The 26,384-nt window shown below is 34.3% G+C and overlaps 1 protein-coding gene across 6 annotated transcripts in view; it reads left to right on the forward strand.

The window, feature by feature from the left end:
• The window catches only part of CNKSR2 (connector enhancer of kinase suppressor of Ras 2), a 287,389-nt gene that overhangs the window by 120,451 nt on the left and 140,554 nt on the right, over positions 1 to 26,384 (forward strand). For all 6 annotated transcript variants that reach the window (XM_019755412.3, XM_019755413.3, XM_019755415.3 and 3 more), the window contains exons 6-8: positions 8,347 to 8,466; positions 17,229 to 17,288; positions 20,941 to 21,009. In XM_019755412.3, coding sequence (XP_019610971.1) covers positions 8,347 to 8,466; positions 17,229 to 17,288; positions 20,941 to 21,009 — 249 coding nt within the window. The remainder of the gene's footprint in view (positions 1 to 8,346; positions 8,467 to 17,228; positions 17,289 to 20,940; positions 21,010 to 26,384) is intronic.

Genomic DNA, 26,384 nt, shown 5'->3' on the forward strand with positions numbered 1-26,384 from the left:
TGCTCCCGCTCCCCACATAAGAACGCAGGACATGGTGAGACCAAAAAGGAACACCCACGGAGCCATAGGTAGGGGCGTCATACCACTATAGTCTCGCTGGAGGCTGGGTTGGAGACACAGGAAGCAGGAGCCACACTGTCTGCAACCTGCTGTCCACTTCTCTGCAATCTGCAACCCGCAGTCCGCCGTGCTAACTGCAATCCGCGCTTGCCAGCCCAGCCACCATCTTCTTGCTAGCCCCCGTTTTCTGCTAGCGTAGCCACAGCAGTTATATTAGTGTCCAGTGGCTCACTGGTTACAGCTGATGGCCAACTAGCCACAGCTGATGGCCATGCAATCACAGTTGATGGCCATTTACTACCTGAGCCAGCACCTTTCTATGTGAGGCTGAGAGCCTGGCAACTGCTCTTTGGGGCTCTGTCCCCACAACACCCTCCCCCTGCTGAGGGTCAGAGACCACGGAGCAGTAGGGTTGCAGCTTCACTGAGTTGCCTAAGCCATAGCTGGTCCACAGTTGCCAGTCAAGCAGGAAACAACCTTCCAGTATGCAGGCAAGTGATGCTGTTGGGAGGGCTCACAGATCAAGTGACGTGCAACTGTGGGGCTACAGGGTGGTGGTCGCTAAGCCCAGGCTGAGACTGAGATCACTGAGGGATTGCATGGCCTGGGCACCACTGGATTACACACACACACACACACACACACACACACACACACGCATCACTGAAGGACCAAGCAGCACGAGCAAGGAAAAGCAAAACGCAGTACAAGGGAACCTGAAAGAGAAGCCTCCTTCCCCCTGCAATGTCTTTCCAGCGCCCTCTACTGACAAACGTTTAGCGTTGTCCTCACTGTAAAGCAGAAATGTTTGAAGACTCCTGTCCATCATCACAGAGCAAGCACTGAAGGGTGAATTTGGAGCTGAGAGCCAATAAATTCATAACTGACACAGTGCGAGTACCTCTTTTCGCCAGTAAACCACATATGGAAACTTTGAATTTCTCAACTGTACGTGAAGACATTGCTCCCAGGTCTCTGTTTTTTGGTCCCTATTTGCCCATAAACTCTATATATAGTGCCCGGATTTCCCAGAAGCTCATCCAATTATAATGAACTGCTTCACTCCTGCTATTTGAACCTGAAGTAAAATAAAATAATCTTCCTGATAACCTACATTGTAGTTGAGCCATTGATATGTTCAGACCCTTGTTAATCTTGAGCCTGGAAAGTAGCATACTCTCTAATGAGTGCTCGCTCATCTGCCTGGGGACCCACTGCAAACCTACCTGGCTCTGTTTCCTGTACCTGAGAGCAGTCAGATAGAATGGACATTTTCCCAGATGCAATTCTGGTTTCCAGCTATTTCCTTGTGAGAAATCAGAGGAGTGCTGGAGCCTCTTGTTTCTCCTTTAATTGAGACCAAGATGTCTCAAGGCAGTAGCTGGAAATAAGTTGCAAGTGTCATGTGTCCACTTGTTGCTCATCAAAGTAGATACACATTTCGGTGTGATGGTCTCTCACTGGTTAGTACTGACCACATCATTCCTAGATGATGATTATTTTAAAGTGTTATTGCTTCTTTTCCATTATCAGGTACGCAAGGGCCACATGCTTAATGTCAGTGATGTTAAAGACAAAGCCAAATGTGTTACTGGAAACACTGTCCCAGATTGTGAAATTCTTAAGCATAGTAGTTGGCATGTGAATCATGTAGCAGATACTAAGCAATTGTTGAATGAATGGCTGAATGAACTGGTGGTGATGGTGGTGGTAGTGGCTGCGGCTGCTGCAGCAGTGGAGGTGGTTTCTTCTCATTTTGCTAATTTTTTGTTGCGTTTCTCCCCACCATCAGAGTTTGAAACATAAAGAGATTGCAGAATTTTCTAGGCCTTGTTGGAACAAAATTCATATGACCTTTATTTGCAACTGCGGTTCCTTTCCGAAGCTATTTGAAACTTCTTTTTTCTTTTCTTTGTTTTCTAATTAAAGTTCATTGGGCTGACAATTGTTAGCAAAGTTACATAAATTTAAGGTGTACAATTCTGTAATACATCATCTATATATCACATTGTGTGTTCACCACCCAGAGTCAGTTCTCCTTCCATCACCATGTATTTGACCCTGTTTACCCTTATCTACCACCCCCCACCCCCCTTACCCTCTGGTAACCACTAAACTGTTGTCTGTGTCTATGAGTTTTGTTTCTTCATTTGTTTTTCTTGTTCCTTTGTTGTTTTCAGTTTTATATCCCACATATCAGTAAAATCATATAGTTCTCGACTTTTTCTGTCTGACTTATTTCGCTTAGCATAATAAAGTCAAGATCCACCCATGTTGTCACAAATGGCACTACTTCATCTTTTCTTATGACAGAATAGTATTTCATCGTGTATATATACCACGACTTCTTTATCCAGTCATCTATCAAAGGACACTTTGGTTGTTTCCATGGCTTTGTCACTGTAAATAAAGTTGCAGTGAACTTCAGAGCACATATATCTTTATGGATAAATGTTTTCACATTTTTTTGGTAGATACCTAAGAGAGGGATTGCTGGGTCCTATGGTAATTCTGTTTTTAATTTTTTAAGGAATATCCACACTGCCTTCCCTGTAGTACAAACTAAAGTCAGGGAATGTAGAGGTATCACACTCGCTGACTTCAGCTTGTACTACAGGGCAACAATAATCAAAACAGTATGGTATTGGCAGAAAAACAGACACATAGACCAATGGAATAGAATTGAGAACCCAGAAATAAAACCACATAAATATGGACAGATAATTTTCGACAAAGGAGCCAAAAACATACAATGGAGAAAAGACAGCCTCTTCAATAAATGGTGCTGGCAGAATTGGAAAGACACATGCAAAAGAATGAAACTAGACTGCTGTCTGTCACCATGTATCAAAAGTAACTCAAAATGGATCAAAGACCTAAACAAAAGACCTGAAACAATAAACTGCATAGAAGAAAACATAGGTACTAAACTTACGGACTTTGAGTTCAAAGAGGATTTTATAAATTTGACCTCAAAGGCAAGGGAAGTAAAAGCTAAAATAAATGAATGGGACTATATCAAACTAAAAAACTTCTGCACAGCAAAGGAATCCATCGACAAAATAAAGAGGCAACCAACGGAATGGGAGAAGATTTTTGCAAACAATGCCTCCAATAAGGGGCTAATATCCAAAATACATAAGAAACTCATAAAACTCAACAACAGAAAACAAACAATCCAATAAAAAAAAAAATGGGCAGAGGACCTGAAGAGACATTTCTCCAAAGAGGACATACAAATGGCCAATAAACATATGAAAAAATGCTCACCATCACTAATCATCAGAGAAATGCAAATAAAAACCACAATGAGATATCACCTCACCCCAGTCAGAATGGCTATCATCAACAAGACAAATAGTAACAAGTGTTGGAGAGGCTGTGGAGAAAAAGGAACCCTCATACACTGTTGGTGGGAATGCAGACTGGTGCAGCCGTTATGGAAGGCAGTGTGGAGGTTCCTCAGAAAATTAAAAATAGGATTACCATATGATCCAGCAATCCCTCTTTTGGGTATCTACCCACAAAATCTGAAAATGTTTGAAACTCTTAGTCCTTGCTTTGTATGGATGTAATTAATACAATGAGTTAAAATTGAAATTTTATTCTATTAGTTTTTTCAGTTTTTTTGTTTGTTTTTTTAATTAAAGTTTATTGCGGTGACAATTGTTAGTAAAGTTACATAGGTTTCAAGTGTACAATTCTGTATTACATCATCTATAAATCCCATTGTGTGTTCACCACCCAGAGTCAGTTCTCCTTCCATCACCATATATTTGATCCGGTTTACCCTCATCAATCACCCCCCTCCCCTGCTACCCTCTGGTAACCACTAAACTTAAAAAATTGTTTCTCCTTCAATTTTCTTCAGTGTATGAGCAAGAAATTGTTGTGTTGGCGAACATGTTATAGAATAATACTTTTGAAGAACAATTTAAATCCCGTTTGTGAATTTTACTCTTTAGTTATAATGTAAACAACTGGAGAGGGGGGAAAAATCACAATACCATTAAATTTAGCCTGTGACACACTTCTATTTTAAAAGGCACTTTTGTCATAGCTAGCTAGCCCTGTCTGTTAACTGCTATTTAGTCACTAAATCTTTTTTCACCATCTTGGGTAGCTTACAACACAATCCAGAGGGTCTGTTATGATACCCATTGCCATTTTATGCTCCCTTTAGCATTATTAAAGGCACATTATTTACTAGGCTTTAAATTTAGGTTCAAATTTTTTTCTTCTGTTTTAGAACTAAAGATAAACAGAATTTAAAATCTTTTGATATAAATATTGCAAAGATAGCAGAAGAATCCCTTCTGTACCAGTGGTTACCAGTCATCTTCCAACTAGAATAGAGTTGTCCTTTTGCTGCTAAAATTGCTTTAAGTTTCCCCAGACTATCCTTCACAGTCTCAGTTCTACTCTGTATTTAAACTGCATTCTAAGTTAGAAGAACGCTTGCAGGCTCACCTTATATTTCATTATACTATGCAGTTTCAACATGTTATATAACATCCATTTAATACAGACATAGATTTTAAATAAAATTCACCAAAAACAAGTTGAGATTTAAGCATCAAAATAAGAGATGATAAGCATAATGATTAAAAATTCAAGTCCTTCTTCTGCCGAGGCAATGACCTTGGTCTATTTTTTAGCATTGCTTTCTCATCTGCTAAACTGGGTATAATAACACCTACTTCAGGAAGTTGTTATAAAGATAAATTAGATAATGGATATGAAGTGTTTAGCATTGTGTCAGACCCTGAATGGTAGGTGCTGTATAAAATTGATGTTAACTTACAGTAACAAAGAATGCATTTTTCTTGCTGTATTAGAGTTAATTTTCTTTTTCCAGAATACACTGTTAATAGCAATAGATAATACTGTGTTTTAAAATGATAACATAATATCACACGAGTTCACTGAATGAACAAATTTACTTTTTACAAGAACACGGTAAATAATTTCCCTGGAAGTTTGCCATTGTAGTCTTAATGTGGTTTCCTGCAGTGGCTTGATGTATGCTGCAGTAATGAGTGTGGAATTAGCATATAAAGCCAGGCCATTTTATACCCCTTCTAATTGGCTTATTTAGCCAAGTACCAAATGCTGCAATATAAAGGTTGTAGGATATTATCTCTCAAACAGGCAGCAAAATTCTAGTAGAGTTTCTTTTCTAATCTTATATTATTTTCCAAGATCTTTATTCAATCCTGATAGCTTTGCTGGTAAAGTCAATGTTTTACTCATCTTTTGTATTCCCAGCAGACCTAGCACATAGCAGGTAATTGGCAAACAGAATTACTCAAGAGGAAGAATCTGAAAAAATGATTTACAACTTAATACAGTGGATTTAAATGGTATTTTCTTTTTTGTAAAAATGTCTACAGTCTAGTATTTCTGCCTTTTTTTCCTTCTTCCCCACTTGTAAGTGCTTCCACTGCCTGGATAGCAGAACTACCATTGCTCATTACCAGTGTGTCATATAAGGCCCTGGATATTGTAACGAGCACATGTTGAGCCATTTATATTCATCCATTACCTTCCTATTTATTTATTCATTGGACACTTTTGAAATATGCTTCACTAGAATCCACAAAGTATTCTTTTTAGCATGCTAATTTAGTAGCCTTCAGATTATCACACAATCCAAGTATCCTATATGAAAACTCTTCAGAATTAACAATGTTATTTCCCGCTTGAGATAAAGAGAAAACAAGAACTTCACGGTCAGCCATGGTCCAAAAATATTAAATAAAAACTCCAAAAATAATAATAATAAAAAAGAATGAAGATGTAACCATGTATGGGAGGAAAGAAATGTTAAAATATTTAAATCTGCCCAAAAGTGTTTACCTTCCTGTCAACCAGCAGCAACTTGAAATGCAGCCAGTTTTTGTATGTAAAGTGCTGCCATTCTGTCCTTTACCCTTGTGGTTACTGATGAATATTTTCAAGAGGAATTAGATACACACAAACACACACACACACCCCAAGACTGGGATCCTAGGATGGGCTACATGATATATGAGACCCAGTGCACAATTAAACTGTCAAGCCCCTTTTTCAAAAATAAGAATTCCAAGACAGCAGCGGCATAATACTAAGTACAGACCCTTCTGCTACTGCACAGGTCACACACCCATGAAGCTGGCCCTGTAGGATTTCCAGTTTGCAGGGGGAGGGTCCTGTTGGCACTTTGCTTAGCAGCTCTTCAGGGTTATTTGTATCTGAGAGCACTGAGACTTGAACATGAGAAAGAGTAAAGAGCTGTGAGCTGTCCATTATGACCATGCAGTGTGATTCCTGGTCATTTTAAGATGGTCAACAAGGCCATGGGATTAAAAATAACGACATAATTCATCCCACCAGTAAGGATTGAGTCCTTGGAGGGTAGAGAAAGCAACAAAGGGAGAATAAACATTTATTTAGTGTCTTCCTTTGATAGGACCCATATCGTGCTCTCTTTTATATACATTATCCTGATCTGTCATATAAACCACAGAAAGTAATTTTTATTACTCCACTTTCTACATTAGGAAACTGAGCCTCAAGGATATAAAATAGCTTGCTCACAGTCACACAGCAAGTAACTGGCAGCGTGGTGATTGCCCACATCTGTCTTCATACAAAGCCCAGTTTCTTTCCATGGGTATTGGTATTATGCCAGCTAATGTCTGTCTTTAGAGGCTGATAGCCTCAAAAAAAAAAAAAAAAAAAAAAAAAAAAAAAGCCTTGAAAAGCAGATGCGAAAAGCAGTAGTGCGAACAGGAAAAGAAATTTAGCCTGGCAGTTTCCGTCGTATGAAGAAGCTGAGCCCTGCGCCGACTGAGACCATAGACAAAGTACAGAATGCAGTAAGTAAAAAGAGAGTCCTTCTTATCCAGACCAGGGCGAAGAAACTGTCTTCCGTATAGCAGAGTAATGCAGTAGTCACAGAACAAACCTAACATGTTGGAGATGGATAGAAGATAACACCTTGATCGCTACAACAGAATAGCTTCTTCTACAATAAGGAACAAAAAAAGGCAAACAAACAAAACCCTCAAATGATGGACACCAGGCTTCACTGAGTACAATGAGAGTCTGTGAAGCATGTAAGAGCCAGCATATTTTAGGACAGTGTATTCTAAGCTTCATTTACTCATGTTTCACTTTCTTCATAATTTGACCATGTCTGAGTCTTAACCATACCAATATGGATGTAATCTATTTAAATCTATTATTCTATATCAGTGTGAATGGGTTTATCCTAACTAAAGCATTAGCTTTCTTTCCTCAGTCAAACCACTTGTTGTTAAAGCTCATTTGCTCTTCGGTTTATTCAATTCATACCGTGTTTCCCTGAAAATGAGACTTAGCCAGACCATCAACTCTAATGCATCTTTTGGAGCAAAAAAGAATATATAAGACCCGGTCTTGTTTTAGTATAAGACCGGATCTTACATAATACAATACAATACAATACCAGTTCTTATATTCATTTTTGCTCCAAAAGATGCATTAGAGCTGATGGTCCAGCTAGGTCTTATTTTCGGGGAAACAAGATATTTGTAAAGTACCTTATATGTTCTAGGATCTGTCTACCTTGTGTGGGTGGCAAGTAGGGGTTGGGGGAGAAAGAGAAGTCAGAGATGATAGTAGGACACAGTCCCTGCCTCAAGAGGGCTTCAGAATGTAGTTATCATACACTTTTAGACTGCACATAGAATGCTGAGAATGCAGGATTGAGGGAGTGCCAAACTTTGCCTGGAGGAAGTAGGAAACATACAAAGGTAACCTTGAGCAGGAAAGTCTAGAAGAAAAAGGAGGAGGAGTTCATCAAGCACATTTGAGAGATTCATCTTACCTGGACCTTGGCTGGATTTTTTTTTTAACTATTCTGATCATGAAGTAAAAGACATCAAGGTTTTTGAAATTATTGAATTCAATTCAATCTGATGATTGTTATCAAGAAGTTCTCAGATTATTAAAATTGCCTAGAAGCAATCATCTTATTCTAGGTCTGATAAATTAAATAATGGAAATAAAACATAACCAAAACTTTCTTGAATATTTTGATATATAGTTCTTATATCCATAATTTAGAATATAAGTGTGTTGTGTGTTTTTCTCATCTGAATACCTTTTTTATACAAATTTTATAGAATAAAATGCCAACTACTTCTACTGTTTTGTTTTGTTTTTTTAATTTTTCCTTGGAAAAGAAGTTACAACAAAAAGTGATTTATGTGACACAACATGCGTTTATCACAATTTTCTTTTTCTTTTTTTTTCTCTCAGTGTAAAACTCTTTCTGGAGTCTGTGACCACATCATATCCCTGTCATCGGATCCTCTGGTTTCACAGTCAGCTCACCTGGAAGTGATTCAGCTGGCAAACATCAAACCAAGTGAAGGGCTGGTAAGAGATACCATTTTTATCAAAGCCACCATCCATCAACAGACAGCTAATGATGTGGGCAAAGCAGCATCTGAATATATGGGAATCCATGAATTTTAAACTGAACATTTTGGTATTTTTTTCTAGTGGAGTTAAGGTGTAGGAGTTTGTCATGATGAGATGTTTCATGAAGATAAATGAAAATAAGAAAAATTTAAAATGGTGATTTCTGAATCGCCCTGTTTACTTTGGTAATAATATAGCTTTTAATGCATTCTTTCACCCCCTACCAAAGTTCCTTAGGTTTAAAGGAAGTTTAAGAGTTTTATAATAAGAACCACCCATGCAGGTGGGTGTTTTGTTTGTTTTGCTTTGGTTTGTTCTAGTTTTAATAGGTCTCCCTTCCCTTAGGGTGGGTAAACTAAACAAATGTGATATTCTTTGTAAGTCATATCCATTCTTTCCTATAAGGGTGAGTAAGCAGGTGGATGTTGCCAAAACTAGGCTGACATCTATGGGATGTCGTTTTGAAATTATGGAATAATAAAGGTAATCATCTACATTTTGTTCACCTGATTAAAAATTGTGTCGGTTCTAAATTTAACCCAAGAGAAAACTTCCTCTTTTCTAAGCCTCTAAAAAGAAAACGTATGATATTAATATTAATGAGGGAGAGACAGAAGGCATCTACAGAAGGTCTGCTGCCAGTTTCAAAACAAAAATAAACAAGAAACTGGCTGTTGATCATCTTACCTAGTGCACAACTATTATGTCTTAGCTTGGTGATACAGTGTTCGTAATTTCTCCCTGTAGATGAATTTTCCAAGGATACAATTAATGATATTTTAGAAAACAGAAGTCTTGGAAACTAGAATTAATAATTTAATTCAGATAATATATTCTTAAAAATCTCTAAGCAGGTTTAACTTTTTATGTGGTGTTTCTTCTTCAATTAAATATGTATGTATATAACTTAGAGGGCAAAGTCTTCATTGGCCACCAGTGATTTTTTTAGTTGAAGCCATCTCTCCTATTGATTGACTTTTCTTCTGATATTTGGCAAATTACTTCTAGGTAACCACAATTCCTCGGGCTTTTGTGGTTTTTATCTGTGTCTTCCTGGAAAGATGGAAATCAGCATATCAGACATAGCCAGCAAGCATGTCATCATTGTAACCTATAAGTGTTATACCCTGTTTCCCCGAAAATAAGACCTAGTCGGACAATCAGCTCTAATGCGTCTTTTGGAGCAAAAATTAATATAAGACCATTACATTGTATTATATTATATTATATTAATATTATATTATATTACACCCAGTCTTATAGTAAACTAAGACCAGGTCTTATATTAATTTTTGCTCCAAAAGACGCATTAGAGCTGATTGTTCGGCTAGGTCTTATTTTCAGGAAAACACGGTATCTAACTTTAATTAGTTTCAAGGACTTTTTTCTAAAATTTATAAAGTATTTGAAGTAATATTTATGATTTTTAATTCTTACTATCCTTTTGTTTTCCTTTACAAAGTCCAGTTTTATTTAAAGCATCTTTCAACCTATAGTATTAAAGATTCCCTTTCTACACCTCCCTTTTCAGTAGTTATGAAGGAAAGGAAGCTCTCTAATCATGATTTGTAGATTGGAAAATTATGAACCAATTACTACTCGTATGTTATACTAGACAAGTAGTCAGGACACCTGGATACAAATCACTTACATAAAATATTGCTGTGAGTGTAATCTAGTGGAGGTGGGTGAGCAAATTTAACTTCCTTGGCCTTGATCTTTTCATCTATAGAATTTGGAGGCCAGGAAGGGTGGACTAGATCATTTTATCTTTAAAGCTCTCTCTAGCTCTATGAGCCTATGGTTCTAAGGATGGTATTGTTCTGAGAAAAGAGCTTGATTTTTTTTCTCTAATTTACACTGAAATCATGGGGTAAAAATAACCATGTGAAGTGAGTCAAGACAATGCGAATCAATGGACTTTATGAAATCTTGAAAATTTTTAAATGAACTTATAGCCCTGGAGAGGCCTTTTGGGTTTTAAATTTGAAAGAGGTTGCTCTGGGTCTGCTCTTTGGAATAGTCATGAACTTAAAATGGTAAGAACCAGATTCAGTTAAACAGTCTGGGAAAGACCTACAAGAGTAAAGAGAAGAAATGAGTTCTTACCATTTGCCAGGTATTTTCCTCACAACTCTATAGAATAGGGATTAATTTTATCATTTTGCAAATGAGAAGATGGAATCACAGATCTTTAATTTGCCTTGTATCACATATCGGTAATACACAATAGAGGCAGGGTTTAAGTCCAAGTACATCTAAATGAAGTACATCTGAACAAAGCGTGTTCCATTATCCCACATTTAAACTTGGAATTGCTAACAGGAGGTGTGAGAAGTTTAGGAGGATGACTTTAAAACTGGAACTATCTAGAGAAATTCATTTTTAAAGGACAGTTGGCAGCATTTCATTGGGAAGATATTTCAGAGGGAGAAAAAGAAAAAACTAAAATGTTGAATATTCATAAAAGAGCTCACTACAAAACTATTTTTTGTTGTTTATGTTACAGGAGAGATGACTAAATAGAAATTTTACATGACTTGTTCATTTTAAAAATGACATTATATCATTTTTTAAAATGGCCACCTTTAATTACGTTTAGTCAATCACATTTGAATAAATAGATTTAAGGATTTGGGTAACATTTAGCATGTACTTAGCCATAGAAAGTGTCTAAATGGTAAATGAAGGAAAGAAATAGAAAGATGTGGGAGAATTCACCAAGCTTTAATGACGTTTAATTAGCTTAGAAATATCTGCAGAAGTTCTGCCAGTTTCAAAACAGAGAAGCTCTCATAGGCAAAAGGTAGTTGCTTTGTTTTTCCACTAATAAACTGGATGGCTTATTCATCAGCTTTCTACCTAACTAGTCAAATCTCCTAGGATTTCTTAGATTTAAGAGAGTCCTGAGCATTTTAAGGAATGGTGGAAAGCATCCTTAGTTATCATTAATAATATGAAACTGATTTCTAAAATGCTTTTAAACAACAACAATTAGTTGAAAATTAAAGAAGGAAAATGAGAGCTATTAGAATGTATCTAAACTAGATCAGAACTGAGAGATGAGCTGAATAGAGAAAAAGGGGCTGGGGGGCGGGGCATCCTTGGGGAAGCCTCTTGGCCTCAGAGAGTTCTTTTGCTATTTAGGCACATGGACGACCATGTTTCCCCGAAAATAAGACCTAACTGGAAAATAAGCCCTAGCGTGATTTTTCAGGATGACATCCCCTGAACATAAGCCCTAATGCGTCTTTTGGAGCAAAAATTAATAGAAGACCCGGTCTTATTTTCGGGGAAACATGGTATCTCCAAATATGCCGGATTTCATTGACTTGACTGAGGTTGCATTGGTTCCCATTGGTTAACCAATGTTTGGAGACAAAGTGAAGCAAATGTCATTTGGGCTAGCTGAGCAGGAGAGAGGCTGCTGTTCAAGTCAGCTCCAGAATTAATTAACTGGTTTTAAAAGAAAAGGAGGAATGAAGGCTTTGATAAAATGGAAGTCTCAGTTCCAGAAAAAAAGAGCCATTAAATTACATGTCCTCCTGCTGTTTGACCCTTTCTCAGAGATGATAACGTGATCAGGTGTAGTTCTGTGGACTGCATCTGTGGATTAGTTTGAAGCTCATCCAAACAACTTGTTTCTTCTCTTTCTCTTAGTATCTGATTTTTGGCCATTATTTTTTTCTCATTAGTTCTACCAGAGGGAGATATAAAGGATGAAGAAGTTAGTTTTGATTATTAAAAGCAGCTACAACAAATGGTTTGTTGAGGTTAGCAGTGAAAATATTGCAGAAAAAGAAATATCTTCATTCTTTGTGTCATTTTAAAAATGGGCTTTATTTCTATTCTATTGTTCATAACTATGAAGTTGCTAGAATTGAACTCTGTATACATAGCTAGATCCTTCTTTATTTAAGCATTTTAAACATTTGTACCCATCTGAAAAAATTAGGTTTGATATAAATTATGTATAAATAAGGATGAGGTCCTCTTCCTATAACGAATAGATACTTGCTTTACCTTACAATTGCCATTTTTAAAGTTCCTGGTATGTGCAATCACACACAAATTTTATTTCCAGACTCATGACTAGATTATCTCCATGAGTTTTCATTATATCAATCACTATGTCTTTTTCTAAACAAATTTTCTTAGGATACTAGACTTTCTCTATGACCTAATCATTTATGAGATTATTTAGAGCTTTTTCTTTTGGTATTTTAAGATTCATTTATTTATAAAGAATTTTCACAACTGTGAGTTCTTTTAGCCCTCACAATAATTCTCTCATTATTATAATTAGCTTCAGGTGTACCAAACAACATAGTGATTAGACATTTACACACCTCACAAAATGAAAACCCCAATAAGTCTACCACCCATCTGGCACTGTACATAGCTATTAAAATACCATTGACTATATTCCCAATGCTGTACTTCACATCCCGTGATTATATTTTTTAAATTATAGTTTACATTCAATATTATTTTATATTAGTTTTAGGTGTACAGCATAGTGGTTGGGCATTTATATAATTTATGAAGTAACCCCCCAATAAGTCTAGTACCTACCTGGCACTATACATAGTTTTTACAATATTACTGACTATATTCCCCATACTGTATTTCACATCCCCATGACAGTTTTTAACGATCAATTTGTACTTCCTAATCCCTTCACCTTTCTCACGCATCCCCCAACCCCCTCCCATCTAGCAACCATCAGTTTGTTCTCTGTATCTGTGAGTCTATTTATGTTTTGTTTGTCCATTTATTTTTTTCTTTAGATTCCACAGTGAGATCATATGGTATTTGTCTTTCTCAGTCTGACTTATTTCATTTAGCACAATACCCTCTAGGTCCATCCATGTTGTTGCAAATGGTTCTCTGTATCTGTGAGTCTATTTATGTTTTGTTTGTCCATTTATTTTTTTCTTTAGATTCCACAGTGAGATCATATGGTATTTGTCTTTCTCAGTCTGACTTATTTCATTTAGCACAATACCCTCTAGGTCCATCCATGTTGTTGCAAATGGTAAGATTTCTTTCATTTTTATAGCTGAGAATATTCCATTGTGTGTGTGTGTGTGCGTGTGTGTGTGTGACACAATTTCTTTATCCAGTCATCTATTGATGGACATTTCAATTGTTTCTATATCTTGGCTATTGGGAATAGCACTGCAGTAAATATAGGGGTGCATATGTCTTTTCGAATTAGTGTTTTGGATTTCCTTGTATAAATACCCGGGAGTGGTCATAAGGTAGTTCTATTTTTTATGTTTTGAGGAACCTCTACAATGTTTTCCACTGTGACTGCACCTATTTGCAATTCCACCAACGGTGCATGAGGGTTCCATTTTCTCCACATTTTCGCCAACTCTTGCTGTTTGTTGATTTATTGATAATGGCCATTCTGACAGGTGTGAGGTGATATTTCATTGTGGTTTTTATTTGCATTTCTCTGACGTTTAGTGACGTTGAGCATCTTTTCATTTGTCAATTCGCCATCTGTATGTCCTTTTTGGAGAAATGTGTATTCAGGTCCTCTGCTCATTTTGTAATTGGGTTGTTTGTTTCTTTGGTGTTGAATTGCATGAGGTTTTTTTATATAGAAATTTTGGATATTAACCCCTTATCAGATGTGTCATTGGCAAATATCTTCTCCCATTCAGTAGGATGTCTTTTTGTTTTGTTGATGGGGTTTTTTTTACCTCTGAAAAAATTTTTCAGTTTGATATAGTCCCATTTGTTTATTTTTTCTTTTGTTTCCCTTGCCTGAGGAGATATATTGATAAAATATTACTATGGGTAATGTATGAGAGTTTGCTATCTATATTTTCTTCTAGGAGTTTTATGGTTTTGGGGTCTTACAGTTAAGTCTTGAACCCGTTTTGAGTTTATTCTTGTATATGGCATAAGAAGGTGGTCCAGTTTCCTTCTTTCTTTCTTTCTTTCTTTTTTTGCATATAACTGTCCAGTTTTCCCAGCATCATTTATAGAATAGACTGTCTTTACACCAATATATATTCTTGCTTTCTTTGTCATAAATTAAATGACTATATAGGCATGGATTTATTTCTGGGCTCTCTATTCTGTTCCATTGATCTATGTGTCTATGCCAATACCATGCTGTTTTGCTGTTTTGATTATTATGGCCTTATAGTGTAATTTGATATCAGGTAGTGTGATACATCCAGCTTTGTTCTTCTTTCTCAAGATTGCCATGGCTATTCAGGGTCTTTTATGGTTCCATATACATTTTAGGATCATTTGTTCTAGTTTTATGAAAAATGCCATTGGTATTTTCATAGGGATTGCAGTGAATCTATAGATTGCTTTGGGTAGTGTGGACATTTTAACTATATTAATTCTTCCTATTCATGAGCTTGGTGTGTGTTTCCATTTATTTGTATCTTCTGTAATTTCTCTCTTCCATGTCTTACAATTTTCTGAGTACAGGTCTTTTGGTAGCTTGGCTAAATTTATTCCTAAGTATTTTATATATTTTATGCAATTTTAAATGGCATTGTTTTTTTAATTTCTCTTTCTGATAGTTCATTATTGGTGTATAAAAATGCAACTGATTTCTAAATATTAATTTTGTATCCTGCTCCTTTCCTAAATTCAGTTCTAACAGTTTTTTGGTGGAATCTTTTGGGTTCTCTATTATAGTATTACATCATCTGCAAATAATGACAGTTTTACTTCTTCCTTTCCCATTTGGATGCCTTTTACCTCTTTTGCTTGTCTGATTGCTGGGGATAGGACTTCCAGAACTGTGTGGAATAAAAGTGGTGATGGTGGACATCCTTATCTTGTTCCTGATCTTAAGGAGAATGCTTTTAGCTTTTCCCCATTGAGTATGATAGTATCTGTGGGTTTGTCATATATGGCCTTTATTATGTTGAGATATGTTCCTTCCATTCCCACTTTGCTGAGAGTTTTTATCATGAATTGATACTGGATTTTGTCAAATGCTTTTTCAGCATCTATTGATATGACCATATGATGTTTATTTTTCATCTTTTTTATGTGGTATGTCACATTATTGATTTGCATATATTGAACCAACCCAGGAATGAATCCCACTTGTTCATGGTGTATGATCTTGTTAATGTATTGCTGAGCTCAGTTTCCTAATATTTTGTCGAGGATTTTTGCATCTATGTTCATTAGGGATATCGGCCTAGTTTTCTTGTAATGTCTTTGTATGGTTTTGGAATCGGAGTAATGGTGGCCTCATAAAATGAGCTTGTGTACAATTTTGTACTACATCATCTATAAATCACATTGTGTAACTTTACTAACAATTGTTCCCCCTAATAAACTTTCATTTTAAAAACAGCTTGGAAGCATTCCTTCGTTTTGAATTTTTTGGAATAGTTGGAGAAGAATAGGTGGTACTTCTTTTTTGAATGTTTGGTAAAATTCACCTGTGAAGCCATGTGGTCCAAGACTTTTGTTTGTTCAGAACTTGTTAATTAATGATTTGATTTCATTAGTAATAATTGGTCAGTTAAGATTTTCTGTTTCGTCTTGATTCAGCCTGGGAAGATTGTATGCTTCTAGGAACTTAATATAAAATTAACATAAAGGTATGGGAAATTAAAATTATGGTAATTGTCTACTTCACATTAGTGCTTTAAATGTATGCTATTTCTGAAATGATATTGTTGGTTATGTTAAGTCCCTTATATTTCCAAGTTCCAAATTTATTAAAATTAGCATTTTTATTTTTGAAATCGATATTTTGAAGTGCAAAACACTGTTATAGGTAAAACTCAGGTAGTTTTTCCCCAAAGAGAATTTAAAATAACAATCTTTCTTAGAGAGGAAAATACGCCATTCACTGCATCATCTATTTTTTTCTGTTTTGTTTAAATGAAAATATTTTAATATTTAAAATGTGAATATTATCTTGTGATTTTTTTTTTTCCTTTAAAGTCCTATCACTATCCATAATTTAAAGTTTTTGTTTGCTCGTAAAGCTTGTACAGTTTCAGGATTTCTGGATAATCTCTAAACTTTAATGAAGTTTTTTTCTAATATGACTGTGTTCAAATGGAAAATGAAATCTCACCCTCCTTACTGGGAGGAGGGATTGCCACACATTACCTCTTAATTATTAGTATAGAGATGATTGGATATAATTATTAAAATTTCATCAATAAATAAAGACAGAAGATGCAGGATACTACAAAAGAGCAGGAGAAAAAAGTTTATATTAACAGTATCTTATCACACTTCTATCTCTGGTTACTTATAGTTGAAATGGTCTGTAGAAGCCTACTTTTTATTGTATAATATGTATCAAGTATAATAAGCTAATAACATACCAATATTTGAATTTTTCTTTTTAACTTTTATTTTGCCACAAAGCACATAGTATGGATTTAGGGGGTAATAAGGTATGTTCTTTCTTCAGGGTATTGAATTACAATGCTGCATTTTAGAAGTTTCATAGGCAGTTTACTTATCAAGTAGTTAACTTGATTAAGTTGTGTACAGCCTTTTTTGGGCAAAGTTTAGAAAGCAGAACATTCAGATAGGAATTTCTTACCAATTTAAAAACAGCATTATTGAATCATAGATTCATCTCTGGGGCGTGTGGCAATTTTAATTTGATAGGATAATTTTTTTTGTAAATGAGGTTATAATATACTTGGAAATGTTCCAGTTGCTTCATTTTTTTTCTGATGCTGTCTTTTTCTTAGGGTATGTATATTAAATCAACATATGATGGCCTCCATGTAATTACTGGAACTACAGAAAATGTAAGTATTGTAACATTTCAAATTTTGGTGTGTGTTTTTTCCTTTTATTAGTAAACAACTTATATATCTCATATAATTGAGGTTGACTTCTGAGGGCATAAACTGATTAGGAGATTAAACTAAAAAGACCTATTGAGTTAGTAAGGGCTGGTTTGGGGAGAATTTCAGTCAGTTTATTTACTTTAGAATAGCTATTTACTTAAAGTAAATCAGATGTTTTCTATTCTCAGCAAGAAATTTGTCTTTGTTAAATATTTTCTGGTTCATGACAAGTTATTGTGACATCTAAAAGAATCCACTGTGATCTGTCAAATAGTTTATTTACATTAAGAAACTTAACTCATGTAAAAAACAAACATCAGGTAAGTCGTGCTTTCTGAATACTTGCAATATAATTCAGCTTAAATCAGTGGAGGGGCAGTATGGTATAGGCCAGTGGTTCTCACAGTGAGGACTTCCCTGGACCAGCAGCATCAGCCTCCCTTGGGAACTTGTTAGAGATGCAGATTCTCAGGCCCTACCCCCAAGCTACTGAATTAAAACCACTGGAGACCAGCCTGTAATAACTACTGTATGCAGTGGGTCAGAGTCCCTAGGCCTAGGTCCTACAAGCAGTTCTGCAGCTTAATGGCAATGTAATTTTTAGCAAGTCACTTATCCTCTCGTTACTTGAGTTTCCTAAACTAGAAATTGGATATAATATCACCTGCACATACCTACAATATCACATACCTCACTAGGTGTTTATGAGCTAACACAAGAAATGTGAAAGACTTTGCTGGGCAGTAACAGGATGAGTAAAATAGATTTGAGTAGCATAGTAAATCATTATTCCTGCATTTGGTTGTCCCATATTGCCATCCTGCTCTTTTAAGGAAGTACTGAGCTTTGAAATTTTTTTCTTCTAGAAATTTTGACAAATTGCAGGTTTATACTGTGTTTCTTCAAAAGCAACTGGGATGGAATTCGTTCATCTCAAATTATTGATCTCAACGTTTTACTAGCATTTTCTTTTTTAAATAACCAACATGCTTGTCATCTAATTCTCCTATTATTTTAATCATTTATTGATCCTCACCCCCCCCGCACCCCACTTCTCTTGGTTTCTTGTGATTGGTGAAACACATAATAATATATTGCGGTTGGATTATTGTACTGACTTCACATTTGGTGTTCAATGTGAGAGTTATATGGGATTAAGAATATCATTTAAATGCATGTTGTGAACTATTTAAAAATTTTAATGCACTGAGATACTGTAAACTATACGTTTGTCATTGATTGATCATTTTCATTTACTTGTACATTTCCTTTGATCATTCATTTACTCATTTGTTCATTTTAACAAACCTTTGTTTATGTCTGCTATGTTTCAGGCATGGGACTAGGTTATTGAAAGAATTTTAAAATTCAACTAGCTTATTGCCCCTAAGGAGTGCAAGTAGGGGTTTATCTTTGTAAACAGGTTGTAAAATTTGCATAGATGGACAAAAGAAAGAATAGTAAATGGCAGCCACGTGAAATCAGAAGGAATCACAGAAATTATGATTTTGAACTGTATCTTAAAGAATCCGTGGAAACGATATCCCTATACTGTCTGAGGTCTATAAAAGAAAGTTAAGCACTATGCATTGATCATATTAAATATTCAGTAATATTTGATAAATGGACTAGTGATCAAAGAAAAATTGATTTTGAGAGTTCAGATATGAACCATATATCACTTAATTCTTCTGTTTTAAAAAAATATTTTACTATTTTTGGTGCCCTTGGTCATTTATCCTGAGGAGATCTGTGTTGAGTCTTAGTAAAGCTGCTCACTAAAGTAGATAAGTTATTTTGCTTTGCTGTGCCCTAGTTTCTTAGTTTTCTCATATGGAAAATGAGGGGTTTGGACAAAATGATCTCTAGGATCCCTTTTAACACTGAAAGTCTGTAATTTGTAGGATCTAATCCCTTTTTTTACTTATTTGTGCAAAAAGTGGTTTTGGTTTCTTTGAATTTTATGGATCAACTATCATTTTCTTTTACATCATGACTAGAGCCATTGGCTTGATATTTTTCTTTCACACTGGCCTTCAAAAAGATCAATTGTCAGCCAAATAGAGCAAAGACTGACTCTGTAGTTATAAATCTATTAAAGTAATGATTTAACAAACTCCTCAGAATTGTTACATGATACTTGTCTGATTTGTTAATATACCCACCTCCTAAAAGTGCTGTGAAATAAATACAATTTTTTTTCTTGTTATGACACCATTCTTAGTTGGGTTCACATCCTAGATGAACTACCCTCTTAGAAGTATACTTGTATTATTACTTCAGTAACTAAAATGCACTGGATGTCATCTTATCTTGAATTCTAGCATATGGCAAATAATTTTATTGTGAATTTTAAATTTTCTTGAATTGAGGTTAATATTTTTCAAGACCTCCTTGTTTTTGAAATAATTGGAAATTAGAAATGAATAAAAAAATGAAGGAACCCAAAATCACGTTTAAAATAAATAGTATTCCAGGATCTCAAAAGTAGCATTTTACTCTGTAGACTCCATCACCATATTGTTCTTCATTAGCTTTCAATAGATACTAATGAATAAAAATTACAGCATTTATAGTTGTCTTTGATATATAAATTAACATACACACATATAAATACACAAATATTTTTTCATTAAAACACATTTTCTGTATATTCAAAAGTCCACATGCATTGTCATTAAAATGTCTACTAATATGTGTAATCAAAAAACAGTAGTCATTAGAGGAAAAATAAAAAATAGCATTTTAAATTCATTTCCCATACCTACAATATTATAAAATTTCTATCTTAAATCTTATTTTAGTATTCTGAAGACTTCATAAAACTTGACGACATTAGTTTACCAAAGTTGTTTTTGCTTTTTTGTTTTTGTTTTTAATCTCTTATGGGAATAAAGAAAAAAAGTGATAAAATTATCCCCTGGGGAAATGTACACATTTTAGTTTATTTGGTGTGGTTTTGTTTGCCAATATATTGCACTGTATGAAACATAAGAAATAGGATGTTCTTATAATTAGACATTTAGAGAGTGAATGTTATATAATGTAACTCTGAACTAATGGCTGTTCATCTTTTAATTTACTTTTCTCAGTTACTCAGAATTGATATTAATAATGAAATAAATTAGCAATTTAATCACCAATTGACAGAGCTTTTATGCTGATCATAAACATGTACTTGAAAATATTTATTTGCTGAAGTTAATATGACTAATTTGTATTAAACAGAAAGGATCAAAGTTTAAAAAGATAATGTTTTGAAATATATTTTTGAATTAGTTGCCCAGTAGAGCCTAATAGGGTTGTCTGTATAAAGTTTGCAAAGGGTAATAATATCAATTATCATTTTCCCTTAACGCTCTCAAAAACACATTTGTCTTTTATAATATAAATATCTATATATTGTTTTGCATTTCTACTTTCTGTCATTAGTCATGCATAGAATACAAACAGTATATGAAATACTCATAACCTTTTTTTGTCAGCTTAATTCTTTGAAGATTATGATTATTGATCTAATTTTAAAAAGTTAACTTATTATAGTGTTTCAGAGAGAGGAAATTACTGATAAAATTTACGTTCTTTATCATTTCCTTTTTGTTCAATTTAGTCACCTGCAGATCGGTGCAAAAAAATCCATGCTGGCGATGAAGTGATTCAAGTTAATCATCAGACTGTGGTATGTATAATTACCTTACGAGTCAGTGGGAGGAACTAATATAAAGATTTGCTAAAGCTTTAGAAGAATACCACTGAAAAGAGATGCCTGTTTGTGTATAAAATAGTTAAACAATCTTTTGAAAAATAACTGAATGATTATTATTCTTAATTCTTTGATGGAATGTAAGGCATAGTTTTAAAAGAACATGAGGAAGTACTGGTGGTGACTGAGGTTAAATATGCATTTCTATATGGACAGGTGCAGGACAGCATATATCCCATGAACTGGGGTAATAATTTTGGAATAGAAATTAAAGTGGCAGTGCACATAAAGTCAACATTTTCTTGATATAACTATTAAGTTTTATTTTTACAAATTATTGAATTGCCTAGTTGATATGTTTTGTAACAGCATACATTCATTCATATACTTTAACACTGATTTGTTTATTAAAGTGGTAGATTGATTTATTTTAAATGTCAATTAAAATTTTAATTTTAATACTTTAATTAGCTCTTTATTTCCCGAAAGAAGACTACAGTATTCATTTTGAAACTATTGCACTTAACTAAGTTCATAAAATTTTCTTGCTTTATGAACCTCAGGAATCCCTTTCTAGGCTATGGATGGCAGTGGCATTTTGTGCCTATGGTAGATTTTCAAGGGCTATTTTTCTTAATTTTAGATTTAGAAAATGAACATCATATGACCTTCATTTCTGTCTATTTACTGTCTCAATTGATTCACTTTGTTCTGTCTCTGCCAAAATAAAATGTGTTGTCTAAAAAAATGAAGTTAAAATAATCTGATTATTAATATAATAATTCTCACTTGAAGAAATGGTTTTATTCTGGTAAATATTCTACTTATAGCTCACTAACTCTTCAGAGTGAGTAATTATTTCCTGTTGCACTTTTAAACTAAATTTCCTTTTGCATGTTCGAGTCATAGATGAAACTTTTAAAAAGAAAGGCTATATTTGGCGGGTAAGAAGGCTTGTGTGAAAAGTTTGATTTTTCTCAGTAATTCTGATCTTAAGGCAGAAAACATTTTAATTTGGGCTTTGAATAAACTGAGAAGTTTGTGGTATTTTGGAAAGGCTTCTGGACACTGATAATTAAAGTTATGATGTTTCTTCAATGGGTTCATGATCTCAGTGAATAAAAGTTAATGAAAGTTTAAAAAATTAAACACGAGGATATAAGGTTAATAGGAATTAATGCAGAATGTTGGTAATCGACAGAGCCTTTCCACACCATGACAGTGCTGATGATGAGAAAGTTCTCATTACTAGAAACCATACAAAGTGGTTGCCCTAGCTAGTTTCTTGTCCCCTAGGATGAGGATTTGGGCAGTGAGTTAAGGCAGCAGCTAGAGTAGACAAGCAGCTTCTGTCTCTTCTAATGTTCGCGTTGCCTCCATTTCTCCAGTGTAACCTTAACAAACATTACATCTGTTGGATAGTTGGACCAATTTCCAGTTGGTCAATTCTAAGAGAATAGAAATTGGTCTCTAATGAAGAGTAAAATTTATAAAGGATATTCTTGCTGGAGCAAATAAATATTTTGATGTTTGTCAAATGAACATAAAAGTCTTTAAAAGACTACAAGTGAACTAATAAAATCCATATGGATTTGGTGATATTTGAATACTGTGAGAATGTGTAAATATATCTTTGCATCACAGGAACATTCTAAAATGTTGAAAACTACACACAATAATGGTTGGGGGAACTTGCTTCCAATTTTTGCTCTGAAATTGATTTATGGCTTTAAGTAAGTTATGGTAACTATTTAAACATAGTTTAACTTTTTATAATAATAACCATAGCCAACACTTGCTCAGTTCTTACAGTGTCAAGTATCATATTAAGTACTTTACTTATTTTATGTCATTTACTCCTTATAATAATCCTACAAAGAAGGTGTATGTGGAAATTGAGACTTAGAATAATTTAATTCATCCACAATTCAAAGCTCTGTGACTCTAAGGCCCCATGTTGTTACTTCAGTTTTATTATATTCCCTTCCCAAACTCAGATTATAAAATTATCAAACAAAAGGGGAAGAATTCTAACAATCATGTAACTAAATCTAAGGATTCAGTGGGGCCAAGGGTAAGAGAAGAGGAAAGAGAGAATTTACATAACTGGGGTGGTGAATCATAAGAACTGAAATTAGAAATGGGCTTAAAATTTAACTTTACTACCACTTCCTCACTCCTTTCCTTCTGATAGATATGTAAAACACTTATCACAATACCAAGCATACATTAGGAGCACAATAAAAATTAACTTTCAATCTCTCTTCCTCCCTTTTTTACCTGCTACAACAGTTGGGCTAATTGGAATCCATTTTCTTGGCAGACAGCTACTAGAACCCACAAATTGATTTTGGATGATAATAAGAGATATTCTCTGATAGGAAAACATGTTGAATTCCACGAAAGTAGCCTTCCTTAATAATGTGATCAATTACCATATCGTCTTTGTGTTCAAGTGAGAGGAATATTTATGCAAGAATGGTGAATTTCATAAAATGCAGCCTACTCTTGCCCTCTTTTTCTTGCTGTAGCCTGCATTGTGGTCTGTACAGTGCTTTTAATTTCTTACTAGACAATGTACAGAGATGGTGAAATGGAAATTTTCTGGGTTTTGCTACTATGAAAGGTTTGGTAGGCAGGTAAATTAGTTGAAACAAGTATAAATTATTTGTAATCTGCAGTTACCCCTTCTATACCTACATTCGTTTCCAGGGACATTAGAGGTTGGTTATAATATAATAATTACTTTACAGTATGGCTAATACATTTGAAGAACATATTTAATATTTTAATCCGGTAATTAATTAACCAGAATAGTGAGGTATTGTCAATATTGTTCTATAACAATTTAGACTCAATAATGAAAAGAGTAATGTTCAGTCGTATATTTTGAATGTTATTAGTCCAGTTAGTATTTTTCTGTAATTCTAAAACTTCCTACTGCTACAGGTAGTAATGTACAATATAAAATCTGATAACTGTTCTTACTTTTAAATACATAGAAAAGCAATTTGAATTTTTTTCCCTAAGAGTCTGAGAAAGTTGAATGAATCACAGATGAATTCAAATACTATTTTTTGAAATTGCTGGTATGACACATCCTCAAGATTTTCAATTAGATGTGTGTGTTTCGAGTTTGTTCTTTTTTAAAAACGTATATTTTCTTATTTGAAATGAAACTAGAAGTTTTATGTCCCTTTTCATGTTGCTATATTTTTTATTATAAGTGGCTTTTAAGCTTTTCAAATGAACATACTTCTGTGGCTGAGAAACTGTGGCTGCCAGGTAGGAAGAAGAAAAAATCATGAACATCCAAGCAAAGCAGACTGAGTCCTATTGCATGTCTTCCCCGCCAGTGAAGATCCAACTCCTCAAAGGCTGCTGGAAACTCCCAAGATTTTTTCCACTTCATCTGCCGCTACATCCCTCTTTCTGGGAGATACTTCGGCATAGTTTGAATCAGCAACTCTGCCCTCATGATGCATTTTTAACATGTTTTTTTAGCTGATGAGACTATTTATAGTTATCTATTTGGGCATATACCTAATGAATTTGTTGAATTTCATGTTAATACTGTTTTTGGTGTGTAAGTGTTCTAAAGATTCTATCTATACTAAAAACAGATATTTTCTTCTTAGGAATATCAGTTGAAAAGTGGGATATGTGATGGTTGAATCCAGCATTTGGAAAATTTGCCTTTTATTTTGTGTAAATATTAAAACATATTCACTGTTGTTTTGAAAGGTCTTCTGGAACCTGGTGACCACATTCTGTCAAGAAATGTTTTAATAGATGTGGCTATAAAGGCTACTGGAATTGGGATAGTTAAGAAGATAGACTGCAGCAAATAGTCAGGATGTTGGACATTATTTAATGAAAGATGGAAGATGAGTACTATAAGCTAGTGGGTTTTGTTCTCCAACCCAAATGGTGAACATTGTTGAACTCGACTTACAGGTGATGGCAGAGAGGGTGGGGGGCAGCAACAAATTAAAGGACTACTGAGTCATCTGGAAGGGTCATTCTAATTTCATTTATATAATTCTCAAAGGTGTCTCCCTTAATTCTCCTATTCTCACTTCTAGTCTTTCAGTTTTGACTCTGTCCTCACCCTCTTGTTCCTTCAACCCAAGAACAATAGTAGAGTATTGTTGAAAGGGGAAGCCTACACAATCAGAATGGATGGAGACTGTGGTGACCCATTAAAGCCCAGCTTTCCCCCTTCCCTCCTTCTCACCTTACCTCCCTGCTTCTGGACTTCAGCAGGAAGAAGTGGCTGATTAAGTGGAATCAATACCATGATACTGGCTAATACCAGATATGCTTTCTCTTTTTTTAATTTACTAAATTGTTGTCTTTATTTTTTTAATTTTTCTTCTAATTCCATTTTCTTTTTCATTTTACCATTTTCATCTCTTCTCTCTTGACTATTTCTCTTCAGTTCTTTTTCATTCTTGACTATTTTCTTTTGTTCTTTCTGAAAGGAGGAAGTATTATAATTCTTTATAATTCTTTCAAAATATTGAAAACTGAGACCTCAAATGGCAGTATTTCTGCTGCACCTTGCATCTTATTCCTGTAAACAGAAAATGTTGCTGGAGTACAGAGATTAACTGTATTAGCATGGTATTTAACATATTGCTTAATAAGTGGTTATAATCCCTAAAATAACTGTTAGGATTCTAAGAGATTGGTATTCTAAAACAGAGCAAGTGAATTGTTCTCTTTTAGAAGGGAAAAAAATCATGAAGAGACAGTTACCAAAAATTAAAGGAAATAATGCATCATAGATTTTTTTATTCATAGTAATATTTTATCTCAGATTGTACCTTATGTAGTGGGTAATTTATAAGATGATCATAGATTTTTTTCTTTTACGTTGAACATTGTAGATTTGATTGGAATGTGTGGAAACTGGTTTTGAAGTACCACATGTTGATATAAACTATATATTTTATTTTGCCTAGAGAAATCAATCCATTACTTTATTATCCAATATATTTTATGATTTTTCTGTTTTCAAGTTAAAATGTATTATCTTAAGACTTTATATAAAGATTAAATTGTATAGTGCTTTAATAATGGTAACTTCCTATTAACTAATTTATTTTCTCTACAGATCTCTGCATCCTGATTTGTTTCTTTCTTATTTATGAAGTTCTTGCTACCTTCACCAGGAAAAGAGCAATTGTTTTTAAAAATGGTTACTCTATTTTTATTATTAGAACATATCTTTCAATGTTAACATACAATTAATATGATCTAGTCATTTTACATGGAATGTAAAAAGGTTTCCTTATAAGTGACTATTTTGTGTTTAAACTGTATCTATTAGCTGTTGTTCTTACCTA

Source organism: Rhinolophus sinicus, chromosome 18, assembly GCF_057876585.1.
Source record: "Rhinolophus sinicus isolate RSI-liver-muscle chromosome 18, RSI-T2T, whole genome shotgun sequence".
In the NCBI taxonomy this organism is placed as follows: Eukaryota; Metazoa; Chordata; class Mammalia; order Chiroptera; family Rhinolophidae; genus Rhinolophus; species Rhinolophus sinicus.